Raw genomic sequence first — 19,887 nt, 5'->3', positions numbered from 1 at the left:
ATTTTACAGAGGAACAGAGGGACCAAAAGCCAGGAACTTGAGGGACCAAGTTCACCAAAAGCCTCTGGATTACAGTGAACAGCTGTCATCTCTCTTCACTGGCTTTCCAGACATCCCTTTTGCATAGGCAAATCAGACAGTTTGTGACTCTCTACCTAATTCTTTCCCCAATGTGTGCATTTTCAGATCAGAGTCAGAATTTTGGGGGGTCCTGATGCCAATTCCCTGTGCCTTCTGGGAAATGAGCCCTTGGCATGAACTGCAGGTGAAGATAGCAGAGCTGCTCCCATCACTGCGGGCACAGGATGTGCCATCCCCAGATCTGGCTTTGGTTTATTCTCCTGCCAAGGTGGCACTTGGGTCACTGCTGCACATATCCCAGAAAGGCAGAGCATGATTTTCAAGTGACAGGTAAAATATGCTGCTCAAGCATTGTGCTTAAGGAAAGCATTTCCAGGACATTCCCTTTTCTGATTTAAACCCGTACAGGCAGGGAAAGGTGCCCAGGCATTTGTGTCAGGTCACAACATGACCACGGGCTTGGTTTCACAGATGCTCTGGCTCCAGCCTTGTCAGAGGAGGTGAGAGGAGGTGGCCCTAATGTGGCATCTGGGGTGAACAATTTGGGTATTTATTATCCATAGGTGGCAGCAGCTGCCTGCGCTGGGCGGATGCCGCCCTAATCCCAAACCTGGCACTGAGTTACTCAGCCGGGAAAATGCGGTGGAGAAGGAGGAGGAGGAGGAGGAGAAGGAGGAGGCGGAGAAAGAGGGGAGGAGGGAGAAAAGGAGGGCAAAGTCTGAGCGCAGCTCCTGCCTGCTCCCTCCTCTGCAGCAAGGGGTCCACAACAGAGGGAGAACCAGGGAAAACCCTCGGTGGTGCAGGATCAGGCTCCGTAGGACTGTAGAGAGCTCAAGTCTGTGTTACTGAAGAGGCTGCCCAGAGAAGCTGTGAATGCCCCATACCTGGAAGTGTTCAAGGCCAGGTTCGATGGGGCTTGAAGCAACCTGGACTAATGGAAGATGTCCCTGCCCATGGCAGAGGGAGGGAATGAGACGAGATTTAATGTTCCTTCCAACCCAAACCATTCTGTGATTGTACTGATGTGCCGGGAGCGAGTGCTGCCTCCTTACCCAGGAAGGAAATCCTGCACAGTCCAGTGCAGGACAGTGGGGAAGGGGCTGCTGAGCAACTATGGACCAAATTCCTGAAGCCATTGAGATGTCACATCCCTAGAGGGAATCTGGTAGCAGCATGAAGCCTCTTTGGCTGGGAATTGGGGTGCCCCATCATCCCCAGCATTAGCAAACATCCATTGGTGATGGCCCAGGAGTGCTGAGAGAGTCCAGAGGCAGCAGCTCCTTCAGTTCCGCAGCCTTTGCTGGCTTCCAGAAATTTCTGCCAAGTACAAAATGACACAAAAGGTTGTTTCCCAACAGCCCACACAAATGGCAGATAACAAAAGCCAATTGCCAGAAGCCAAAAGCGAGATTAAAAAAAAAAAAAAGAAAACACTGAAAACTTGCTGAAAAGAGAACTGAGGGGAGAGTTGCAGTCCGCTCAGAGGCTCTAATTAGAGGAAAAACAAAGAGAAAATCTATCCAAATCTTGTCATCTGCTTGCTTTAAAACCACTGATTCCTGATCAATACAAATAAAATATATCTTTGTCTTCTCAACACACCCAGAATAGGCTTTGTGCTGGGAAACCAGACTGGCTGCTCCATCAATCCCCCTGGCTGCTTTGTCCCAGTCATGCTTCTCCCACTGCTTCATTAAGGCAGAATGGAATTGATTTTGGGATGAAAAGCAGAGCAAGGCATGTTTTGCTGGAGACTGGTCCCCCTGAACCAGGAAAGCCCTGATTCACCTGCCATGGCTATTGTGCAACATCACACCCCCAGTGCTACCTGCTTAATGAACTGATCCTTTAAAAGCAGCCCCAGACATGGGTTTAGGTGGTGTCATTGCACAAAGGGACTGGGACAGGGTTGCTCATCTCTGCTCTATCATTAATTAAAGCAATTAGCTCGGTTAGGCTTAGTGGGGTACACAGCCATCCTGTACCCACTGGGGAGAATGTACTCCATTAGAGAATATAATCTTTATATCAATACACACTTATTACTCTGTACATTATTCGAGGAACTGAGGATGGCAGGAATACATCTCTTGGGAATTGAGGAGGAACCTGGGAAATGACACTGGCTTCACTAAAACAAAAGTGACTTTTCAGGTTTGAAGCATCAAATTTTTAGCCTTCCTGTCTTTCCCTTCTGGGCCAGAAAAATCTCCCAAGCCTGTGCCCTAGAGCTTTCCATGGTGTGCTGCCAGCAGGGCTGGGAGCGAATGGCCTGGGAGTGCCAGGACCTCAAAAACAAACCGCCAATCAAACCCGATCATGCGGCACAAAAGCAAATCCTAATGCTGGGAATGAAAACAGCCACGTGCCTGTTGGTGTTTGTATATTCAAAGTCCACCACAGCTTTCAGCCAAATCCTTCCCTAGAAAGCGCTGAGTCAGTATCCTTACAGGGGAAACTGAGGCACAGCTGGAGGAACTTGGTCCCGAGCTGGGCCGTGTGTGCACCTGTGTTGGCTCTTAAACCTCTGAGGCAGAATTTGAAAATAAACAATTTTTTTACAGACTTGTGATGCCAAGGCTTTCCCTGAAACCATCCCAGCTGATTTCCTGGGAGTGTGCACATGGGCTGTGCACAGGGATGGCATCCACCCCAGTGGCTGTGGCAGCAGTGGTACCTTCTTCTTGGGCCAGGCGGGGACATCTGGGGACATGGGTCACCTGGAATGTCCCCATGCCAGGGTGCTCCTACCCCGCAGAGAAACACGGTCCCAAGGGCAGCTTGGACCTTTTGCTGCCCCATGAGCTGGGCAGAGAGATCGATGTCCTGGAGCAATGCAGCGCTGCCTCCCCTGGTTCTGGCTCCTTGCCCCAGTGCTTAACGAATAACTCGGGATTAATAAGAAAAATTGGGGGCTGGGAGAGGAATGAACCTTGTTGTATGGAGAGTTTGTGCCAGAACCACCCCAGGCTGGGATATAGGCTCTCTCCTGTCCCCAGTCCTTAAAATAGCTAAAACATCCCCTTCCAAAAATGTTTTTCCCACGGCTGCACCTGAAAGTGCAAGATTTTATTGCAAACCCCCAGTGTGCTGGGCCACAGCAGTCTGGTCTGGAGTGGCTTTTTGGGAGAAAATAAATGAGTAATACTTCAGACACAGCAAGTACCAAACTGCCTTTGTGGAGACACTGCAAGGCTCTGGCATCTCTCTGAGTGTTTTGTTCTCAGCCCCAGTTCCATTCCATACAGAAAGCAATTTTCTATGAAGTCTCTGTGTTCCTTTTACATGGACACATTTCCTCATACACATATCCATTGCCTTGGCTGTCTTGGACTCTCACCCTGCACCACCAGTGATTTATGGAACAGCATCTGCGCATGATGCTGCACTGGTACCCAAATACGGAGGAGCTGGGCTGTGGTGTGGGCTGTGCTTTGGCCTTGCTTCAAGCTCTTTCCTCTGAAATAAAACATTCTCCCCCAAAACTGACACAGCCCAGCCTGCTCAGAACCCCTCAAACCCATATTTATTTATTCATTTTTACTCCATTTTTGAAGGCTTTTTAATGCCACACCAGATTTCAGCCACCGCTCCGTGGACACTCGCCACACTCCCCCCCGCGGGGAAGGGGTGTGGCCGGCCACGCCCCCACGGCGATTGGCGGATCCCGCGGGAGGGCGCGGCCGGAGGGGATTTAAGCTCGGTCCGAGGGCGGAGCGGCAGCGCCGCGGCTCAGGCCGTGCGGGGCGCACCGAGCGGAGCGCACACCCCGCACCGCGGGCCCCGCGGCCCCAGCGCCCTCCCCGCCGGACCCCAGCGGACCCCGCCGCCCGCAGCCCAACCCAGGTGCGGGGGGGAAACGGGGCGGCTCGTGGCGATCTCTGGGGGTTTTTCTTCGACAGGGATCGGCGCTCAGACGCTTTGGGGTGAAACTTCTCCGTCCCTCAGTGTCCCCCGCTAAGGGTGGCCAGGTTGCTTCTCGCGGGTGGTGGCGGGGCTCGGTGTCCCCTACGCAGTTCCAGCTGTTGGGATCTGGCACCCTTGGCCCCCCTAAGCCTTTTTTTGAGCTTTCTTGAAGAAAAAGGGGGATCAGACTGTGGGAAGAGTCAGCTCTGGGCAGGAAGGTGCTTTGTGCAAGGAGGAGAAAGTTCAGTTCTCTCTAGTTCAGAACTGGAATGAACCACAACAAAGGTGAAGGGCGGGCAGGCTTGTCCCGGCTGTGGGTGATGGGGAGGCTGCTGAGGGCAGGCTGGGGCTGGAAACTCGTGCTGGAACACCCTCGGTATGTGCCCCAGCTGAACATTTCTTTGCTCCTTATGCAACATCCGTCAGGGATTTCATAACTCCAGCTGTTGATACAAGGAGGGGAGTTGGATTCCTGCAAGAAAAACACCCGCGGGGGGTCGGGAAGGGGCTGTGCGGATGTGCCGGGCTGTGCGGATGTGCCGGGCTGTGCTCTGGGCAGGCGCTTGTGTACGAGGGAATTATGCTGCACGTAGCTCTTAGAGCTCTGTGGATTTAATCCCTGTGCAGCTCTGCGAGCACCAGCCGCCGTTCCCAGCGCGGGGCTGCACGTCCCATCTCTCCAGAAGCCACGATGTTTCCATTTACACCCTTGCAGGTTTCTGAGGTGCAGGTGTGGGTCAGGGGGGTGCTGACAGCTGCCTCTGTGCTCGCAGGTTTAGATCTGCACGACAACCAGGATCAAGAGCCATGGCATCCATCCCATCCAGCGGCTCGCTCATGGCCACGCACAACTACCGCAGAAGTAAGGGCGGGCTGGGGGCTGGGGTGGTCTCAGGATGCTGGAGGAGCAGGCTGGGGGCTCTGCCAGGGGCTAGGGGGATGTGGCTCCAGCAGAGATGGAGCTGAGCTCAGGTCTGTGCTTTCAGCTAGAGCCCCGTGTGAGCCTTTGCTGAGAAAAGGGGACAGCCATCAGTGTCCCTCCTGCTGCCCAGAGCCTCCTTTGGGCCCTGCAGCCCCTGCCCAGCTGTACCAGCTGGTGAGGGATCTCAAACCTTCACTTGTTGCTAAGGTTATAGGGAAGGGGAGGTGATGGCTTCACCTTGCACTGTTGCTATAGAAATGAGCTGGAAAACCAGTCTGGGCAATGGTTGCTACTGGTACCTCTCCTGGCAGAGACTTTTTGGTTTAATGGATTGCTTAAACCAGAGAGAGTTAAAGGATTCCCCTTGAGCTGAAACAAGCAACAGGCTTGTAGCAGTTGGACTAGAACACAGGAATCTGCATCCTCTTGGCCTCAAGTCATCTGCATAGGCCTCCCAAAGCCACTAAATGATGTCCTTGGGGTTGTAGGTGTTCTCCTACAGAGGTGTTCAGGTGTTTTTCCGCTCCCTGCTCTTAGAATCTCATCAGTATTCCCTTCCTAGTGTTTTTTATTGACCTGGCACTAAACCCGGGCAAGTACTGGAGTGAGCTAGTGATAAGACTGGGCCGTGTCACCTAGGGACAGTCACACCAAGGCCATGGTTTGCTTCTGATGGCAAGACCAAGGAGCAGCAGTGGTTCTGATGGCCATGATTTCTCCATAGGGCGCCTGAGCTCCACATCCAGCAGCAGCTCCTGCAGCTCGGAGTACTCTGGGGAAGTCATCCCCCACTCCCTGGGTAAGTGCCACCTGTCCTGGCTCAGGTGGGGACTCTGCTCCCAGCCCCTCCTCTGCAAATCTGACTGCAGGTGACCCAGCCTCTCCCATGGGATGAGAGTGGGGTGGCCGTGGGTTGCACTGACCTGGACTTTCCCTGGCATGCACTGTCCCCCAGACCTGCCCAAGTCTGACCCCGGCCAGTGGTGGGCCAGCTTCTTCTTTGGGAAGACGACTCACCCGACCATGACAACCGTGTCGGAGTCCCCACAGGGGTGAGTGTTTTGAGATGACACAGGGGGAGCACCAATGCAGCACCCAGGGCAGTTGGGGACATCCCTGCTGCATCCCCCACGGTGCATCCTGACCCGATGGGCCGTGCCCAGGGCACCCATCCCTTTGCTGCAGAAGTCAGCGCAGAGCCGTAATGCCACACTTCAACACCGGCCTGACCCTCTCTCTGCTCTGTCCTGCAGCTTGGGAGCTCTGCGGGTGACAACAGGACCGATGGCTTGTGGCCCGGTGCCAGCCCCGGGCGCGGGACGGAGGCGCCACGTCAGCGAGCCCAGCTCTGGGCCCTCGGCGTGAGCGGGTCGGCGGCTGCTCCGCGTCCGGCGGGCACAGCCCCCTCCCCGTAGAGTAGCTGGCTGCTCCAGGGCAAAGCTGCTGCCTCGTGATGGAAAAGTGCAGCAAACCCCGACGATTCCACACCACCAGCCTTTTTACTCTTTTCCCAGTGTAACTAAGCAGACTTGGTAACACGTTTTATTACCTTGAGCTCCGTACAATGGCAACTAATAAACTTGAGCAGCCTTTTAAAACTCTGTGGGTTATTTTCCTTGGGTTGTTCTTCGTGCGTGGAGGGGAGAGGGCAGAGGGGTGCTGGGGGTGTCGGTGGGGCTGGACCAGGGCAAAGCACAGCACAGCTTCCGACGGCAGGAACTGGTGATGCCGGATATCACATGCCAGTGTGACTCACCGGTCCTGTGTGTTTTGTACGTGAGCAGGATCTGGCTGGGCTGTGGTGATGCTGCGAACGCCTCCCCCCACCCTTTTCTCCTTACTTGGCTGCACAGCCTGTCGCTGCTGGCGCTTGAACTTGTTTTGCTCCCTCAGCACATCGCTGCCCTACCCTCGTGCCTCGAGGGGTAGGAGTGAGTGCCAGGACCCGAGCCAGTCTGGCTGGGGCTGGGGGAAGGAACTGAGTGAAAAATGAGCCTTCCATAGTGAGGGGAGAGATGAGGCTTGCTCAGGGCGTGCATTTTGTGGGTCTTGATGTCAGGCTGGAGCTCGTGGTGTGGGTGGCAGCTCAGGGTGCACTGGATTTGGCAGCCCTGGGTCCCAGCTGGCCCATATGCTGTGCTGCTTTAAAGTCTGTTTTGGCTGATTTTTGCCTTTAATTAGTCAGCTTGGCTGCTTGGTCCTTCTGTGATTAGCCTGGTAGTTGGGAATAAAGGAGCCTGCTTGTGCCAGGGTGAAGGGAGCACCTTTGTTCCTGCTGGAGGCAGAAAAACCCTGGCAGAGCTTGATTTAAAGATGCCAAATCTTCCTGCTCTGCTTCCAGCCACAGCATGAGGTGTGGGGCTGTCCCTGTGTGCACCAGGTGCTGCAGCCCTGATGGCAGCTGAGGTCATGGGACCCCTGAGCCATGACTTTCCCCCTCTGGTGCCCCAAGGCAGACAGGAGGAAGGGCAGGGAGCAGCTGGGGAGGGGGGATTAGGGGGGGCAGGGCTGCTGTGCTTTCTGTCTGTGCTGCAGGGGCATCTGAGGTCACTTCTTGCTTTGTTCCTTGTTTCTGGTTGGGAAAAGTGTTGAGTAAGCTTTTCCTTGAGCTCTGCTTCTACTTGTCCTCGGGGCAGAGGGTCTGTGTCCCTTGTCCCTGTAAGGGGCCAGGACAGCAGTGGGACCTCTGTGCTCCCTGTGTAAGCATGTGCATCCAAAGGGAATGGCTGGGGGGTGTCTCAACAGCCCTGGGCACACAGTTTGGACTCCAGAGGCTGCCAGCACCCTATGGGTGACCCCCATGTCCACAGCAGCACATCACCCCACAACAGATCTGATGCAACTTCCAGCCAGGAAGCAAACTGCTGTTTGTGGGGTGGCTCCACCTGTGTGCAGGGGGCTGTGTATCACAGGAGGCACATGGCAGCCTTTAAACTTCCCAGAACACAGGAAAATCAAGCAAAAATAAATCCTTTCTGAGTAAGACAAGACAAGGCTTTTTGTCTGGCTGGCAAGCTGGAAAGCATGGCTGTGGCACTGCTCCAGGGCCTTCCTTGCCTCAGCAAACCCTTTTGGGTGCTGCTCGCCCCCGGGATGCCTCAGGGCAGCAGCAGAGTCTCCTCAACTGCTGGTTCCCAGCAGAAGCCCCACATTTTGGAGAGGCAAATATTTTTTTTCCAAGCCTGCAGATTACAGTGTGGACACACAAAGGTAAAGTCAATATTGCTGTATTTGCTTGTTGGCCTCGTGATCAGTGAGGGTCAAGCCCAACAATTATCCCCAGGCACCCGGGGGAGGAAGTGGAAGACCAAAGGTAATAACCCTGTGCCCTTGCTTTTCGGCTGGACACACTGATGATGCCCCTCCAACCTGGATGGAGGTTAAATTCATCCTCACATTGCTGCAAGGTGGGTTGGATTTACAGCAGTGACTGCAGAACCTGCCTGTGGCTGCCCTTATGCCCGTGGCTCCCTGTGCAGTGGAGCAAAACTGCCTGGAAAACCCCTGCTGAACTAAAGGTTGTTTTTCTGAATGTCTGTAAAGTGTCACAGACTCAGGCTCCTTCTCTGGTGGGACTGAAGAAAGAGGAACAGCCCCCCAGATGTGCTTCCAGGCAGCTTCATGGTATTGCTGAGAGCAAAGCCTTTGGCATCGCCTTGTTTGCTTGGGCTTGAAAGGCTTTTAGTGCCTTTCTTGCACCTCCACAGCATTCAGACATATTTAGGAAAAGCATCTGACAGCCAGGCAAGTTTATTTTTGTTCTCTTTCCATCTCCACTGCTGTGGGTGTCAGTCTCTTTTCCCAAGTAACAAGTGATGAGAGAAAACTCTCATTCCACAATTCTGTGAAATGGCCTCAAATTGTGCTGGGGAGATTTGGATTGGATATCAGGGCAAATTTCCTCACTGAAAGAATTATCAAGCATGGGAACAGGCTGCCCAGGGCAGTGGAGTCACCATCCCTGGAGGGATTTAAAAGACCTGTAGATGTGGCACTTGGGGATGTGGTTAGAGGTGGGATTGGCAGTGCTGGGGAATAGTTGGACTCAATGATCTTAGCAGCAGTTCTATGATTCCAGCTGACTTCCTGTGTCTTGTGTCATTGTGCTGCCTGCTGTGGTGGGACAGCAAGAGAGACACAGCAGTAGAAACAAGACAAGCAAAGGGGTTTCCCATACACGGTACCCCTCCCTAATCATCCTCCCCCTTTCCACAGGGCTTGCTGTCAGAGGGGCAATCCCATCTCCCAGGGCACCAACTCCACTGGGATTGTCGTCCCCCCCTCTGCTCCCCTAGAGGTGTTTTGACTGTTGATTAGCTCACATACTTGGTCAAAAACTTGCAGGTTTCTGCCCCCTCTCATCCCTTGCAGTGTCCCTTGTACCAGCCTGCGGCCTCTGGTGAGAAATATTTCCTTTCATTCCTTGCCTCTTGCTGCTTGGGGTTGTTTTGTTGTTTTCTTTTTCCTCCAACAGCTTTGCTTCCCCCTCACCCTTCGAAGGCTGATGTGGAATCTTAAAAATAGAAATGAGCTGTGCAGCTCAAAGACCTTGCATTAGCCTGACACTGTTTCCAAGTGCCATTGGGTCAAGGCTCCAATCCTTGAATGTGCAAACAGGGCACATGCCAGGCTGCAAACAGAGCAGCAGAATGCCTTTAACAGCAGGATTTGCAGTGCCCACTCCGGAGGGGTCCGTGAAAGACTGGGGCCACACCATCCCTGCCTTTGTGCAATGGATTTAAGGAAAAGCCTGGTGCAGTTTTGGGGGGATCTGCAGTGCCCAGCCCAGGCTGAGACCCTGGGACCAGGTGGGAAAATTTGGGCTCCCCCCCACCCCCACCAACTCTGTCTAATTTTAGAAAGCAAGTAATGACTCGGAGAAATGCCAAAACCCAGCAGACCGTGCTGAAGGGCAAACCCGGGCAATGGATCAGCTTTTCATGCAGCAGAGGAGGAGGAGGAGGAAAGAAAAGCTGCTCTGGGCAGCACCGTGTCATCATGCCCCCATTTCCCTGCTCCACATCCCCATCAGGTCACTGCAACAGCTGAGTGAACTGTTTTGGAGCCATGTGTCTGATGGGCCAGTGCAGGCAGGAGGCTGCTGCAGCCCTGCCAGCCCCACTGGCCTCTCCAGGTATCCCACCATGGACCACCGTGTCCAACACCAGCCCTATCGCCCTGTGCCAGCCCCAGCACCTCGTCACCCCACACACACCCTTCTCCTCCTGCTTATTTTTGAGCTCCATCTGGTGGCAACCAGACCTGCAGATTGAATGTCTTCCTATTTCGGCAACCTGGTCTAGTGGAGGGTGTTCCTGCCCACGGCAACAGGGTTGGAATAAGGTGGTCTTGAAGGTCCTTTCCAACCCAAATCTTTCTATGATTCTGTGCTGCAGCAGCCCCACTGTGCCTGTGCCACAGGTTACCCTGCCCTTACTGGGTGTGCCATGAACTCCTCACCTGCCAGACACAGCTTCGGTCTTTATTTTCTTGCAGGACCTGACTGTGCATAGGTGTTCTCTCTGCTCAAGTGTTTGATCAGGCTGAAAAATCCTTGTACAAATTAGGGTTTCCTCTTGCAACCATGTCCAAACCCAACCTGCTGCTTTTTCCATCTGGGAACACTCAAACCGGGAGCTGCCATCTTCCCAGGGCATGGCTACAATTCCGTGGGCTCAGCAACCGCCTCACCCTCTCTCGGAAGCATGAACAGAGCAGGATTCATCCCTCCCCTAAACCACATTCCTGCCTCCCCTTTCCAGGCCCCTCGTGCACTGAGACTTGCTCAATTAACAGCCAGACTTGTTTCTGCCGTTCCACACAGCACGGACACTGCCCAGGCGTGGGGAGTGTTGCATAAACTTTATTAACTTTATAAACTCCAACACAGCTGTTGGCTCAGTCCCAGCAGCCACCTGCAAACAGGCAAAATAGGCTCATCAGGAGGAATTCAGTGCCAGCTGCCTTTCACCCACAGCACTTTGTGCTCCTGCCACCAGTGCCATGAGTGTGTTAGTGCTCGAGCAGCCTCACTCAGGCCACCCCAGAGAGGCTGCCTGCACCAGTTTGGAGTCTTTTCCAAACTGCTGCTTTTCCATGAGTCCTTCCACTGCTGCCAGGGACAGCCTGGCCTCTGGGAGTGTGCATGGGCAGGATGGGCAACAGGGACTCGGCTGGAGCAAATGCTCCCCCGGCTTGGGAGGGACCAGAGGCTCAAGGTCGCCCTGTAATGCTGTGCCCTGGGATCAGTGAGGAGCTGGGGGTGGTGGGATCATCTCCTGGCTTTGCACCAAGGGTGGGGTAAAGAGCAAAACTCTCTTTTGAGTGAAGGAAGCAGTTTTACCTTCCTTGCCTGCACCTGAGATAAGAAGGCATTAGGTAATTTATCCCAAACATATATTTTTCTTGGAATTAACACACGATGGTGAGTGAGACAAGAATCCAGAGTGGAGCAGCCCAGAGAGGAGCTGCCTGTGCAGGGTTCTCAGGGCAAGCAGGGCTGCTGGCTGGGGAAGGGGTAGCAGAGGCACACTGAGGTTTAGTGTGTACCTGGATGAACAGAGTCCAAAGAGACAAAAAAATGGTTATATCTGTGGTTCCAAGAGTGGGACTGGTTGCAAACCATTGCTTCCTTGAACCTATCCTTGATGGGTTCCTTGAACCCATCCCTGAGAGTGTTCACATCCAGCTTGGACGGGGCTTGGAGCAACCTGGTTTAGTGGAAAGTGTCATTGCCCATGGCAGGGGGGTTGGAATAAGATGAACCATGAAGATCCCTTCCATCCCAAATCAATCTATGATTCCTGGGAGGGAGCAGAGCAGTGTGGTATGGACAGAGCATCCAGCAGTGCTCTGTGAGGACTCCCACGGATGGATGCACACACATTTATTGATAAATACTCTGGACACACACTACAAGAAAAATCAAGCGGAGCCACAGCTGAACATGAACTGCAAACCTTCATGTTGGTGTGGGGAGTGACAGGGACCTCCCACTCTACTGGCTGAATGAAGATGTAAACTCTGGGTGATGCCTCTGCTACCATGGGGCTTCTCCAGACTGCTACACAGCCAAGTGCTGGCAACGAGTTCTCCACAACTCATTGCCTTTTCCCTTTGCCACCTCCCTGCATCCTGACTGTGAGGGACCATGGACTGTTTTTTTGGGGGATGTGCTTTCCTTGTAGCCCTGTCAAAGGGCAAACTAGCAGAAAGGAACTTCTTGGCAAGAGCTGGCCTTGGAGGGTCTTGTGCAGGAAGGATGGTGGGAAGGGGTCCCTCAGGAGAGGGAGCTGAGCAGCCTTCTGTAGATGAAGCCCAGCTTCTCGCGCAGGGCCAGGAAGGTGGGACGCTCCTCCGTGTTGCCACTCCAGCATTCCAGCATGATGCTGTAGATCTCAGGAGGGCAGGAGCTGGGCCGGGGAAGGCGGTAGCCCCTGGTGATTTGCCGTACAGTTTCTTGGTTTGTCATCCCTGCAAAGAAGAAGATTGCTCTGAAGGATGTGGGAGATCCTCCAGCCCATATCACCTTCCTTCCCCCAGCTCCTGCACCCACTCTACAACCACGGCAAATCCCTGTAAATCATCCCTAGAATGGACAATAACTTGCTCATGCTCCAGGAGCTGCTTCCACATCCCTTGTGGAAGGGACAATACAATAATTCATGACACACTGGCTCTTGGGGACCATGGACAAGTTGCTCAGCACGTGGATGGAGGGCACAGGAGTGTGCTGGCAGCCCTACCTTCATACGGGATCTGTCCATACGTGAAGACTTCATAGAGCAGAATCCCGTAGGACCAGACATCGGATTTGAGGGAGTAGGTGCGGTAGTTGGCTGCCTCTGGGGCCGTCCACTTCACCGGGATTTTAGTGCTGCTGCTGGTGGAATAAATGTCATCCTGAAAAGCAATGGGAGATGGGCCATGAGGGATGGGATGATCAACACAGAGACTGCTTTTGGGGCTTTGCTGGAGCTGCAGATTGGGAAAGAGGATGGCAGGGAACGGCTGCAGCACGGGGCAGCTTGGTGGCCCAGGGTAATGGGACTGACCTTGAGGAGCCGGGCAAGTCCAAAATCAGCAATTTTGCAGGTGAGTTCCTCTCCCACCAGGATGTTTCGGGCTGCCAGATCCCGGTGGACAATGTGCTTCTCCTCCAGGTACCTCATCCCATCCGCCACTTGGCAGGCGATGTTGAGCAGGTGGGAGGTGCCCAGGGACTTCCCTTCAGGACCTATTAATCCAGATGATCCAAGAGTTGGGGGCAATCTATCAACATCTGTTCTGAGTGTTCTGGTTTGGAGGGAGACCCTGTGCCGGCAATGTGGAACTAGGGGAGCATGTAAAACCTTGAATTGGAGGTCCTGGCTAACTGTCCTGTGGCACTGTGTGGGAAATTCAGCACAGCTACGTGCTCCTCAGGAATGGAGCTCTGAAAGGCACCACGTGCTGCAATGAAGATGCAGATATCCATGGCTTGTTCAAAGCTCAAGGTGACCTTCTGCCATGCAAATCTCCCACCAGGCCTCTCAACCTGTTGTGCCTGTGAGCTCCAGCTCCTCCGGCACCAAATGCTTCTGGAGCTCCAACCAAAAACGAGGTCAGTGTGGGTGGGAGGGGGTGTACCCAGTAGAAAAACAGGTCTCAGTGGGAGCAGTTGTTTCCTTTCAAGACTGATTACTGCATCAGGAAAAGAAAGGCCAAGAAAAATAACCTGATATAGGATGATGAGTGGATCATGGCCTCTTATGAGCTCTGCACATGAACAAACCCCTGGGGAGGTTTGGCCATTTCATTCCTAAAGAAGGTGGTGTTGCCCAAACACAGCAGTAGGATTTGTGTGCACTGGTGGGAGCAGGCAGACCATGGGTGGGTAAAGGAGAGATGAAGGTCCCTACCAGCATTCTTGGGCTCCCAGGGACTGATATGGACCCAGCCCACATAGACACCCAAAACCACACCAGACCATGTTTTTGGGTCTTGGGGTCACCCAAGACGGTCTCCACCGAGTGCCCATGGATTGATCTGTGTTACCACTGATCTAAAACCGACCAAAACCAGACTGGTGCTCTCTTTGGGTCCCCATTCAGATTCACAGGGTGCAGAAAGCACCCCTAGAGCAGCAGTGTCCCAGGAGCCCTCTCCCCGTGGCGCTGGCACGGTACTCACTGTTGAGGTAGCTGTGGAGGTTGCCTTTGCGCATGAGCTCAGTGATGATGTACACGGGCTCATCCAGCGAGCAGACAGCATGCAGCTGGATCAGCTTCTCATGCCTCAGGCGCTTCAGGTTCTGAATCTCCTTGGTGAAGTCTTCTGCTTTCATGTCAGCTGGGTGAGAAAGCCAACACGGCCATTGTGACCTACTTTCTCATGTGGCTGTTGGCACCTCAGCACTTCCAACTTGGTTAAGGACCTTTGTCCTCCCTGCAGCCCACCCCTGCCTTCAAAGCTTATGTCTGCACAAACTGTGTCTCAGACCCAAACAGCCAAGAGACATTTTCCACAGGGCATTGCATCCCATTGTCACAAACCCATTTGACTTGATGTGATGTCACTCATCCTAAACCCACTGACTGGAGCCATTTTATAGCAATGCAGCCCAAGCTTAGGTCTGCCCACAGAAATAGTCCAGCGGCTCCTTGCCGGGTCCTACCATAATTTGCCTGATTAAACAGTCACAGTGACCAAGAGGATGAGGAAACAAAAGAGTGTGACTGATGTGGCAGTGAAGGAGAGACCCAGCTGGCCGCTGTTAACATCTGATTCTTCACATACCTTTTATGATCTTGATGGCCACTGGCACCGTGTTCCTCCACAGCCCTTCCCACACCTCTCCGAAGTAACCCTCTCCCAGCTTCCTCCGCAGGGTGAATTCCCAGCGCGGGCGCTCCCAGCCATCCCTCTCAGGGGGGGTCTGCCAAAGGGACATGGAATGACACTCTTGGACCAGCCAGCCAGGCAGGACCTGCTGGTGGAGCCTGCACCAGCTTTTGGTGCCCACACAGCAGGACATGATGCTGCCCCACCTGTGTGCACGGGGGCTACAGCCCGAGCATTGCTTTTCCCTCTGCTAAAAGTTCACAAAGCACGTGGGGCATCATCTGCCTAAACCCTGCTGGAAGCCCAAGTGTGCAAGGGGGAGATTCGGGAGACTACATGAAATATCAGGAGTTCAAGTCGTAATTCACTCCTAATCAGCCTTCAGAAGTGGCTTTTCTCCATTTCCACAAATAAATAAAAATAACTAAATTAATATTATTGCGGAATATTTAGACTTCAGCTCATTAAGCATTTCTTTTATACTACACCTTTCAATTTCACTCTTGGATTATTCACGTGTTTAATTGCTATTTCTAAGTCGTAATCAGTGGATGGAATTCTAATCAGGAAATGAGTTGGCAATTTGGGATTAATACTGTAATTAAATTTATGAGTGCCACACTAATTGGTATGAAAACTATATAAAAGTAATGTGTATGTCTTATATTCTCGGGAAAATATTGGAAGCACAGGTATTTCCCGAATCAGAATTGAAGGGATTTGTAACAACTTGGTTTCTAGTCTTTGAGATGGACAAGACATTTCAGAAAATTCTGTTAATTTTTCCCAGTCAAAAATCCATAAAATGCCAAGCCCAGCCTTGGCGTGGCTGATGAAAGGTGATGCTGGCAGCAATACTAAAGGTGGGTTTTAAATTTGGTTTAATAAAGCTCAAATCCCAAATGGATAGAGTAATTATTTCTATTTTCCCTAGTCTTTCTTTCCTTTTTTCCACTCTGCTCATCCCTGGGAGCCGGGCTGCTCCGAGCCACTGGCGTACGCACCGCGGGGCTGCAGGGCTGCAGCAAGGGGCTCTGGATGACCTTCCAGTGCTCTGTGTAGAAGGCGAGGAGCTCCTCCATGTTGGGGAAGGGGTGTCCCTTCTGGATGTAGAGGCTGCCCCTGGGGCTCTTGCAGATTCGGAAGTGGCTGACCTTGGTGTGGTTGCGCACTGTGGGGAAGCCCAGGTTGGGGAAAACTCAACTCGTGCAATCAACAGCTCCTTCCCACCTTCACCCTCTCTCCTTTCCAGACACCCAGTCTTTTAATTATCCTGAAGCAACACAACTCACCCCTGGAGTGTTATACCCCAATCCCTACATCCCTTCTCTTCCCACCTCCTGGCTCAGAGGACTCCTGGTCGTGGGTGAGCTGGGCTCCTTTGGACCACAGAGGTGATGCGTTTTTATCAGGGATTATTTCCTGTGGAAATGGCCTGCTCAGAGAACAGCAGAGCTGCTCAAGGTGGTTACACCAGTGGCAGCTGGGACTCCCACAGCCCAGGGACTGATGGTGGGATGGGGGGTTTGCCATGAGTTTCTCAGGATTGCTTTTATGTGGATAGGACCAGACTGTAACAGCACTGCCCGGTCCAAACCCCTCTGAATTCAGATTTTGGTCTGTGCAGCCCAGGCCCTGATAATCTGGAGTGGCAGCATATTTTTAAACAACCTCAGATGACAAAAGCTGTTGGAATGAAATCCCGGGAGTTAGTGCCACGACACCATCATTAAGTCACAGGGAAATGTTTACAGCTTTCCCACCCTGGACAGGAGCCACACACTTTCCTTTACTGCAGTAATTCTGCAGTCCATCCCTTCTCTGTTAGCTTTGCACTCTCAGAAAGCAGCTGGTTCACTTCAACAAGGTGCTGAAAAATGCTTTAAACTTATTCCCTTGTTTTTCACCCCACGCTGACCAAGCCAGGACCTGCCCTAAGGAACTGGTTCCTTTCCCTGTGCTAATTTTCTCTGGATAATTGCCACAAAGTCACCTGAGAGAGAGTATTCGCCCTTGCTGCTCTCACTGTCCCGGACAAGGAAGGAGCCATGCTGGTTGGGAGGCGAGAGGAGGAGCTGTTCCGCTTCGTTTCGGCTAATCTTGCTGAAGTACCAGCTGGGGAGCAGAGCAGAGGGGTCAGTGCAGCGTAAGGGGATGGTGCATGGATGGAGCTGCATCCATATCAGGGCATCCTGCACCTTCTGAGCCAGGGAGGGGGAGCAGCTCCTGGGATCCCACTTTTTGCTCATCCTTGCAGCCACCAAGCAAGTGGCACAGCAGCCAGTCCATGTCTCAGAACCTGTAAGTGTGGCTGCCTGCATCAGGGCTGTTTTATTGGGTGGATTCTGCAGGCACTTCCTGCAGTTTATTGCAGCTCACTGACTGCAAACCATTTCATAGAATCAGAGAATGCAAGAATGGTTGGGGTTGGAAGGGACCCTAAAACTCATCTCACTCCATTCCTCTTGCCATGGGTAGGGACACCTTCCACTAGACCAGGTTGCTCAATGCCCCATCCCACCTGGCTTTGAACACTTCCAGGGATGGGGCATTTCCTCCATCAGTGTCTGAACACCACTGTATTGAGCTGTCCAGGTCTCAGCCCCATCCCAAACCCGGGAGGTTTACACCCGTGGCTCAGTGCTGCACCTCGGCCCACAGCCTGTGGTGAATGAAGCAACAACCACCTGGTGTTGTGTGCAGGATGCTCTGGTGGGGTTGTACGTGTGTCCTGCCACGAGAGCAACACCTGCAGGCACAGGATCACTTTGCACTTCTTGACCTGCAGTTTATAGACAGAAGCAACTCTAAGCCCATGAGGAAATGGCATCAGTGAAAACACCTGGTTGGGGACTTCACAGTCCCTAGACAGGAGGACCAGCCAAACCCCTCTGATGTGTCACAGCACTGAGATTCATCACTGACTCCCCATCAAGGAAAGGCAGGTTGGCTGGTTGCGTCCCGATGCAGCGGGATGCACGGGAGTGTGGGGAACCCCATCCAGCCTAAGGCAACCAAGACGTGAGAAGCTGAAGGTTTCGTCATTAGCTGGGATCACCAGCGTCTGAGAAGCCGTGCAGGAAATTATATGTGATGGGGTTACAGCAGCTGAACAAATTACCACCCAGCTCCGACCTGCGGCTCCGCAGAGTCTGTGTGCTCGTTACTGCCATCCGCCCTCCCAGCCTCGGCATCCTCCTCACCCCTGTCCTCGGGATGGGGCTGGGCACCAGCTGTGCATGGCTGGTGCACACACACACATTCACACAAACACATACACGTGCACACACGCACACACGTGCACACAAACACATACATGTGCACACAAACACATACACGTGCACACACGCACACACGTGCACACAAACACATACATGTGCACACAAACACATACACGTGCACACACACACACACGTGCACACAAACACATACATGTGCACACAAACACACACACACTCCGCTCTAGCCTGTCCAACTGTCCCCTCAAAGCTCACGCAGGGAGGGTCTCTCCCATCCCACCGGCTGCCAGCATTGACTCTTCACATTGGGGACCCTTCCCAGGCTTCTCCTGCTCCTTTCTTTGACCGTCACTCACACAGCACAGGGCCAGCGCGGGGGGGTCTCCAGGGACACACCCGCCCCAGCCCGGCGCTCCCCGGCACTCGCACTTGGCGTGACTCAGGGCCAGGAGCAGAGGGAACAGCAGTGTCTCGGGGCACTTTGCCCGACGTGTCGGGACCAGGCTGCCTTATGCAACGATGAGTCTGGGCTTTCCCCAGCTGACAGAAGGCTGAGACATCACCCCGAGCTCCGTGTCGGCTGGGAGAGGCACCGATAGGGAGGGACCCCCCCAGCTCCGGATAAGCAGGAGCCAGATGGCAGAAGCAGCAGCACTACATCTTGGCCCTACACATCTCTGGGCTTCCTGGCTCGTACCAACCCAAACTGCTTCCTCCCATGCTCCCGAGCCCTTTGGAGCTGGCAGGGCTCAGGTACAAGTTTTCCCAGCTCACTCCCTCCCTCCCTGCTGCCTCCCCTTTAATGCAGGACAAGAGGGAGAGCAGCCGGAGCAAGCAGGAGCCTGTTTATTTGGCACCATAGCTGCTACCTGTGCCCACCACCACACCGCATCCCAGTCCAGAAACACCCCATCCTGTGCGAGGGTGATGCGGCCGGGAAGGGGCACCGGCACCTCTTCCCCTTGGCACATCCCCCAAATCTCGCTTGCTGTGCCGAATACCTCTTTACCACACTACCACGAGCTGCAGGAGTTCCAGGGCCGGGATGCCCAGGGCAGGGTAGATCCCCACTCAGTCCCAGCACCACTGATGGCAAAAGCAGGGGACGAGGAGCTCGTTGTCCCCATCGCTGCGGAGAATGAGCGCTGCCTTTCCCTGCACAGGGATGTGCTACCCTGGTCCAGCCCCATCCCCCAACGGATCCAGAGCATCGGATACTTACGGGCGGTGAGCAGAGGTGCCCTGGCTGAGGTTGGCCACGTAGGCAGCAGGGACGTAGCCCATGGCCGGCTCCCCCAGCAGCCGCCGGGCTAACACATAATCCCCCTCTTCTCTGAGGACACGCAGTTTGTCCCCTGCGTTTACGCTCAGTTCCTCGGAGCTCCGGGCTGTGAAAGCGTATAAAGCGATACAGAGAGAGGACTTGGGGATGAAGGAAATGGAGTTCGGCTCCGAGTGCAGCGAAACGGAGTCAGAACCAAGATACCCCAGGGAGCAGCTCTCCATCACGGCACGGGGACGGAGCTTGTTCCAGAAGGATGTCAGGAAGCTCAAGCGCTTCCTGACAAACTGCTCCATCCCCGGTGATGCGGTGGGTGCGGTGGGCTATGCCACCGCGCTTCGGGGGGCCGGAGGAAGGGGTGATCCCGGGCTCATGCCGCCGGCCGGGCAGCTCATCCTGCCGCCCCGCGTTCTTCGCACGCGTCTGGGCGCTCGCCGGCCCTTCCCGGCGAACTTCCTATTTCTGAAAGTGAAACTGGTTCATCTGGTGAGACGAGTCTGCAGGCGGGATGAGTCTGCAGGCAGGAGTCCCACGCTCAGACCCACGGGCACATCTGGGAGACGGGCACAGCTGGAGCCGGGCTCGCCGCTCTCGAAGAAGGAGAACGGCTGTTGTTTTATCTATTAATTATTTTA

The 19,887-nt window shown here is 53.9% G+C and overlaps 2 protein-coding genes across 2 annotated transcripts; one reads left to right on the top strand and one right to left on the bottom strand.

Moving 5' to 3' along the window:
• Positions 1 to 3,814: 3,814 nt before the first annotated feature.
• Positions 3,815 to 6,507, top strand: PPDPF (pancreatic progenitor cell differentiation and proliferation factor). The gene is made up of 5 exons (XM_027697467.1): positions 3,815 to 3,927; positions 4,761 to 4,849; positions 5,634 to 5,708; positions 5,865 to 5,961; positions 6,163 to 6,507. The coding sequence occupies exons 2-5, from the start codon at positions 4,795 to 4,797 to the stop codon at positions 6,272 to 6,274; spliced, it is 339 nt and encodes a 112-aa protein (XP_027553268.1). The 5' UTR covers positions 3,815 to 3,927; positions 4,761 to 4,794; the 3' UTR covers positions 6,275 to 6,507.
• A 4,342-nt stretch (positions 6,508 to 10,849) lies between these two features.
• Positions 10,850 to 19,664, bottom strand: LOC113974381 (tyrosine-protein kinase Srms-like). Its single transcript, XM_027697466.1, has 8 exons — positions 19,193 to 19,664; positions 16,725 to 16,846; positions 15,736 to 15,902; positions 14,687 to 14,825; positions 14,081 to 14,239; positions 12,964 to 13,145; positions 12,655 to 12,811; positions 10,850 to 12,382 (listed from the first exon to the last, which is right to left on the bottom strand). The coding sequence occupies exons 1-8, from the start codon at positions 19,546 to 19,548 to the stop codon at positions 12,189 to 12,191; spliced, it is 1,476 nt and encodes a 491-aa protein (XP_027553267.1). The 5' UTR covers positions 19,549 to 19,664; the 3' UTR covers positions 10,850 to 12,188.
• Between the last annotated feature and the right edge of the window lie 223 nt (positions 19,665 to 19,887).

Source organism: Neopelma chrysocephalum, unplaced genomic scaffold (genome assembly GCF_003984885.1).
Source record: "Neopelma chrysocephalum unplaced genomic scaffold, ASM398488v2 Primary Assembly neopelma1_119, whole genome shotgun sequence".
In the NCBI taxonomy this organism is placed as follows: domain Eukaryota; kingdom Metazoa; phylum Chordata; class Aves; order Passeriformes; family Pipridae; genus Neopelma; species Neopelma chrysocephalum.
This window is presented reverse-complemented; position numbering and strand designations above follow the sequence as displayed.

Coding starts and splice junctions, on each gene's coding strand:
- PPDPF (XM_027697467.1), top strand. CDS start 4,795: ATGGCATCCATCCCATCCAGCGGCTCGCTCATGGCCACGCACAACTAC. Junction 4,850..5,633: donor CACGCACAACTACCGCAGAA/GTAAGGGCGGGC, acceptor ATTTCTCCATAG/GGCGCCTGAGCTCCACATCC. Junction 5,709..5,864: donor AGTCATCCCCCACTCCCTGG/GTAAGTGCCACC, acceptor ACTGTCCCCCAG/ACCTGCCCAAGTCTGACCCC.
- LOC113974381 (XM_027697466.1), bottom strand. CDS start 19,548: ATGGAGCAGTTTGTCAGGAAGCGCTTGAGCTTCCTGACATCCTTCTGG. Junction 14,826..15,735: donor TGCAGCCCTGCAGCCCCGCG/GTGCGTACGCCA, acceptor TCCCTTTGGCAG/ACCCCCCCTGAGAGGGATGG. Junction 14,240..14,686: donor GGCCATCAAGATCATAAAAG/GTATGTGAAGAA, acceptor TTTCTCACCCAG/CTGACATGAAAGCAGAAGAC.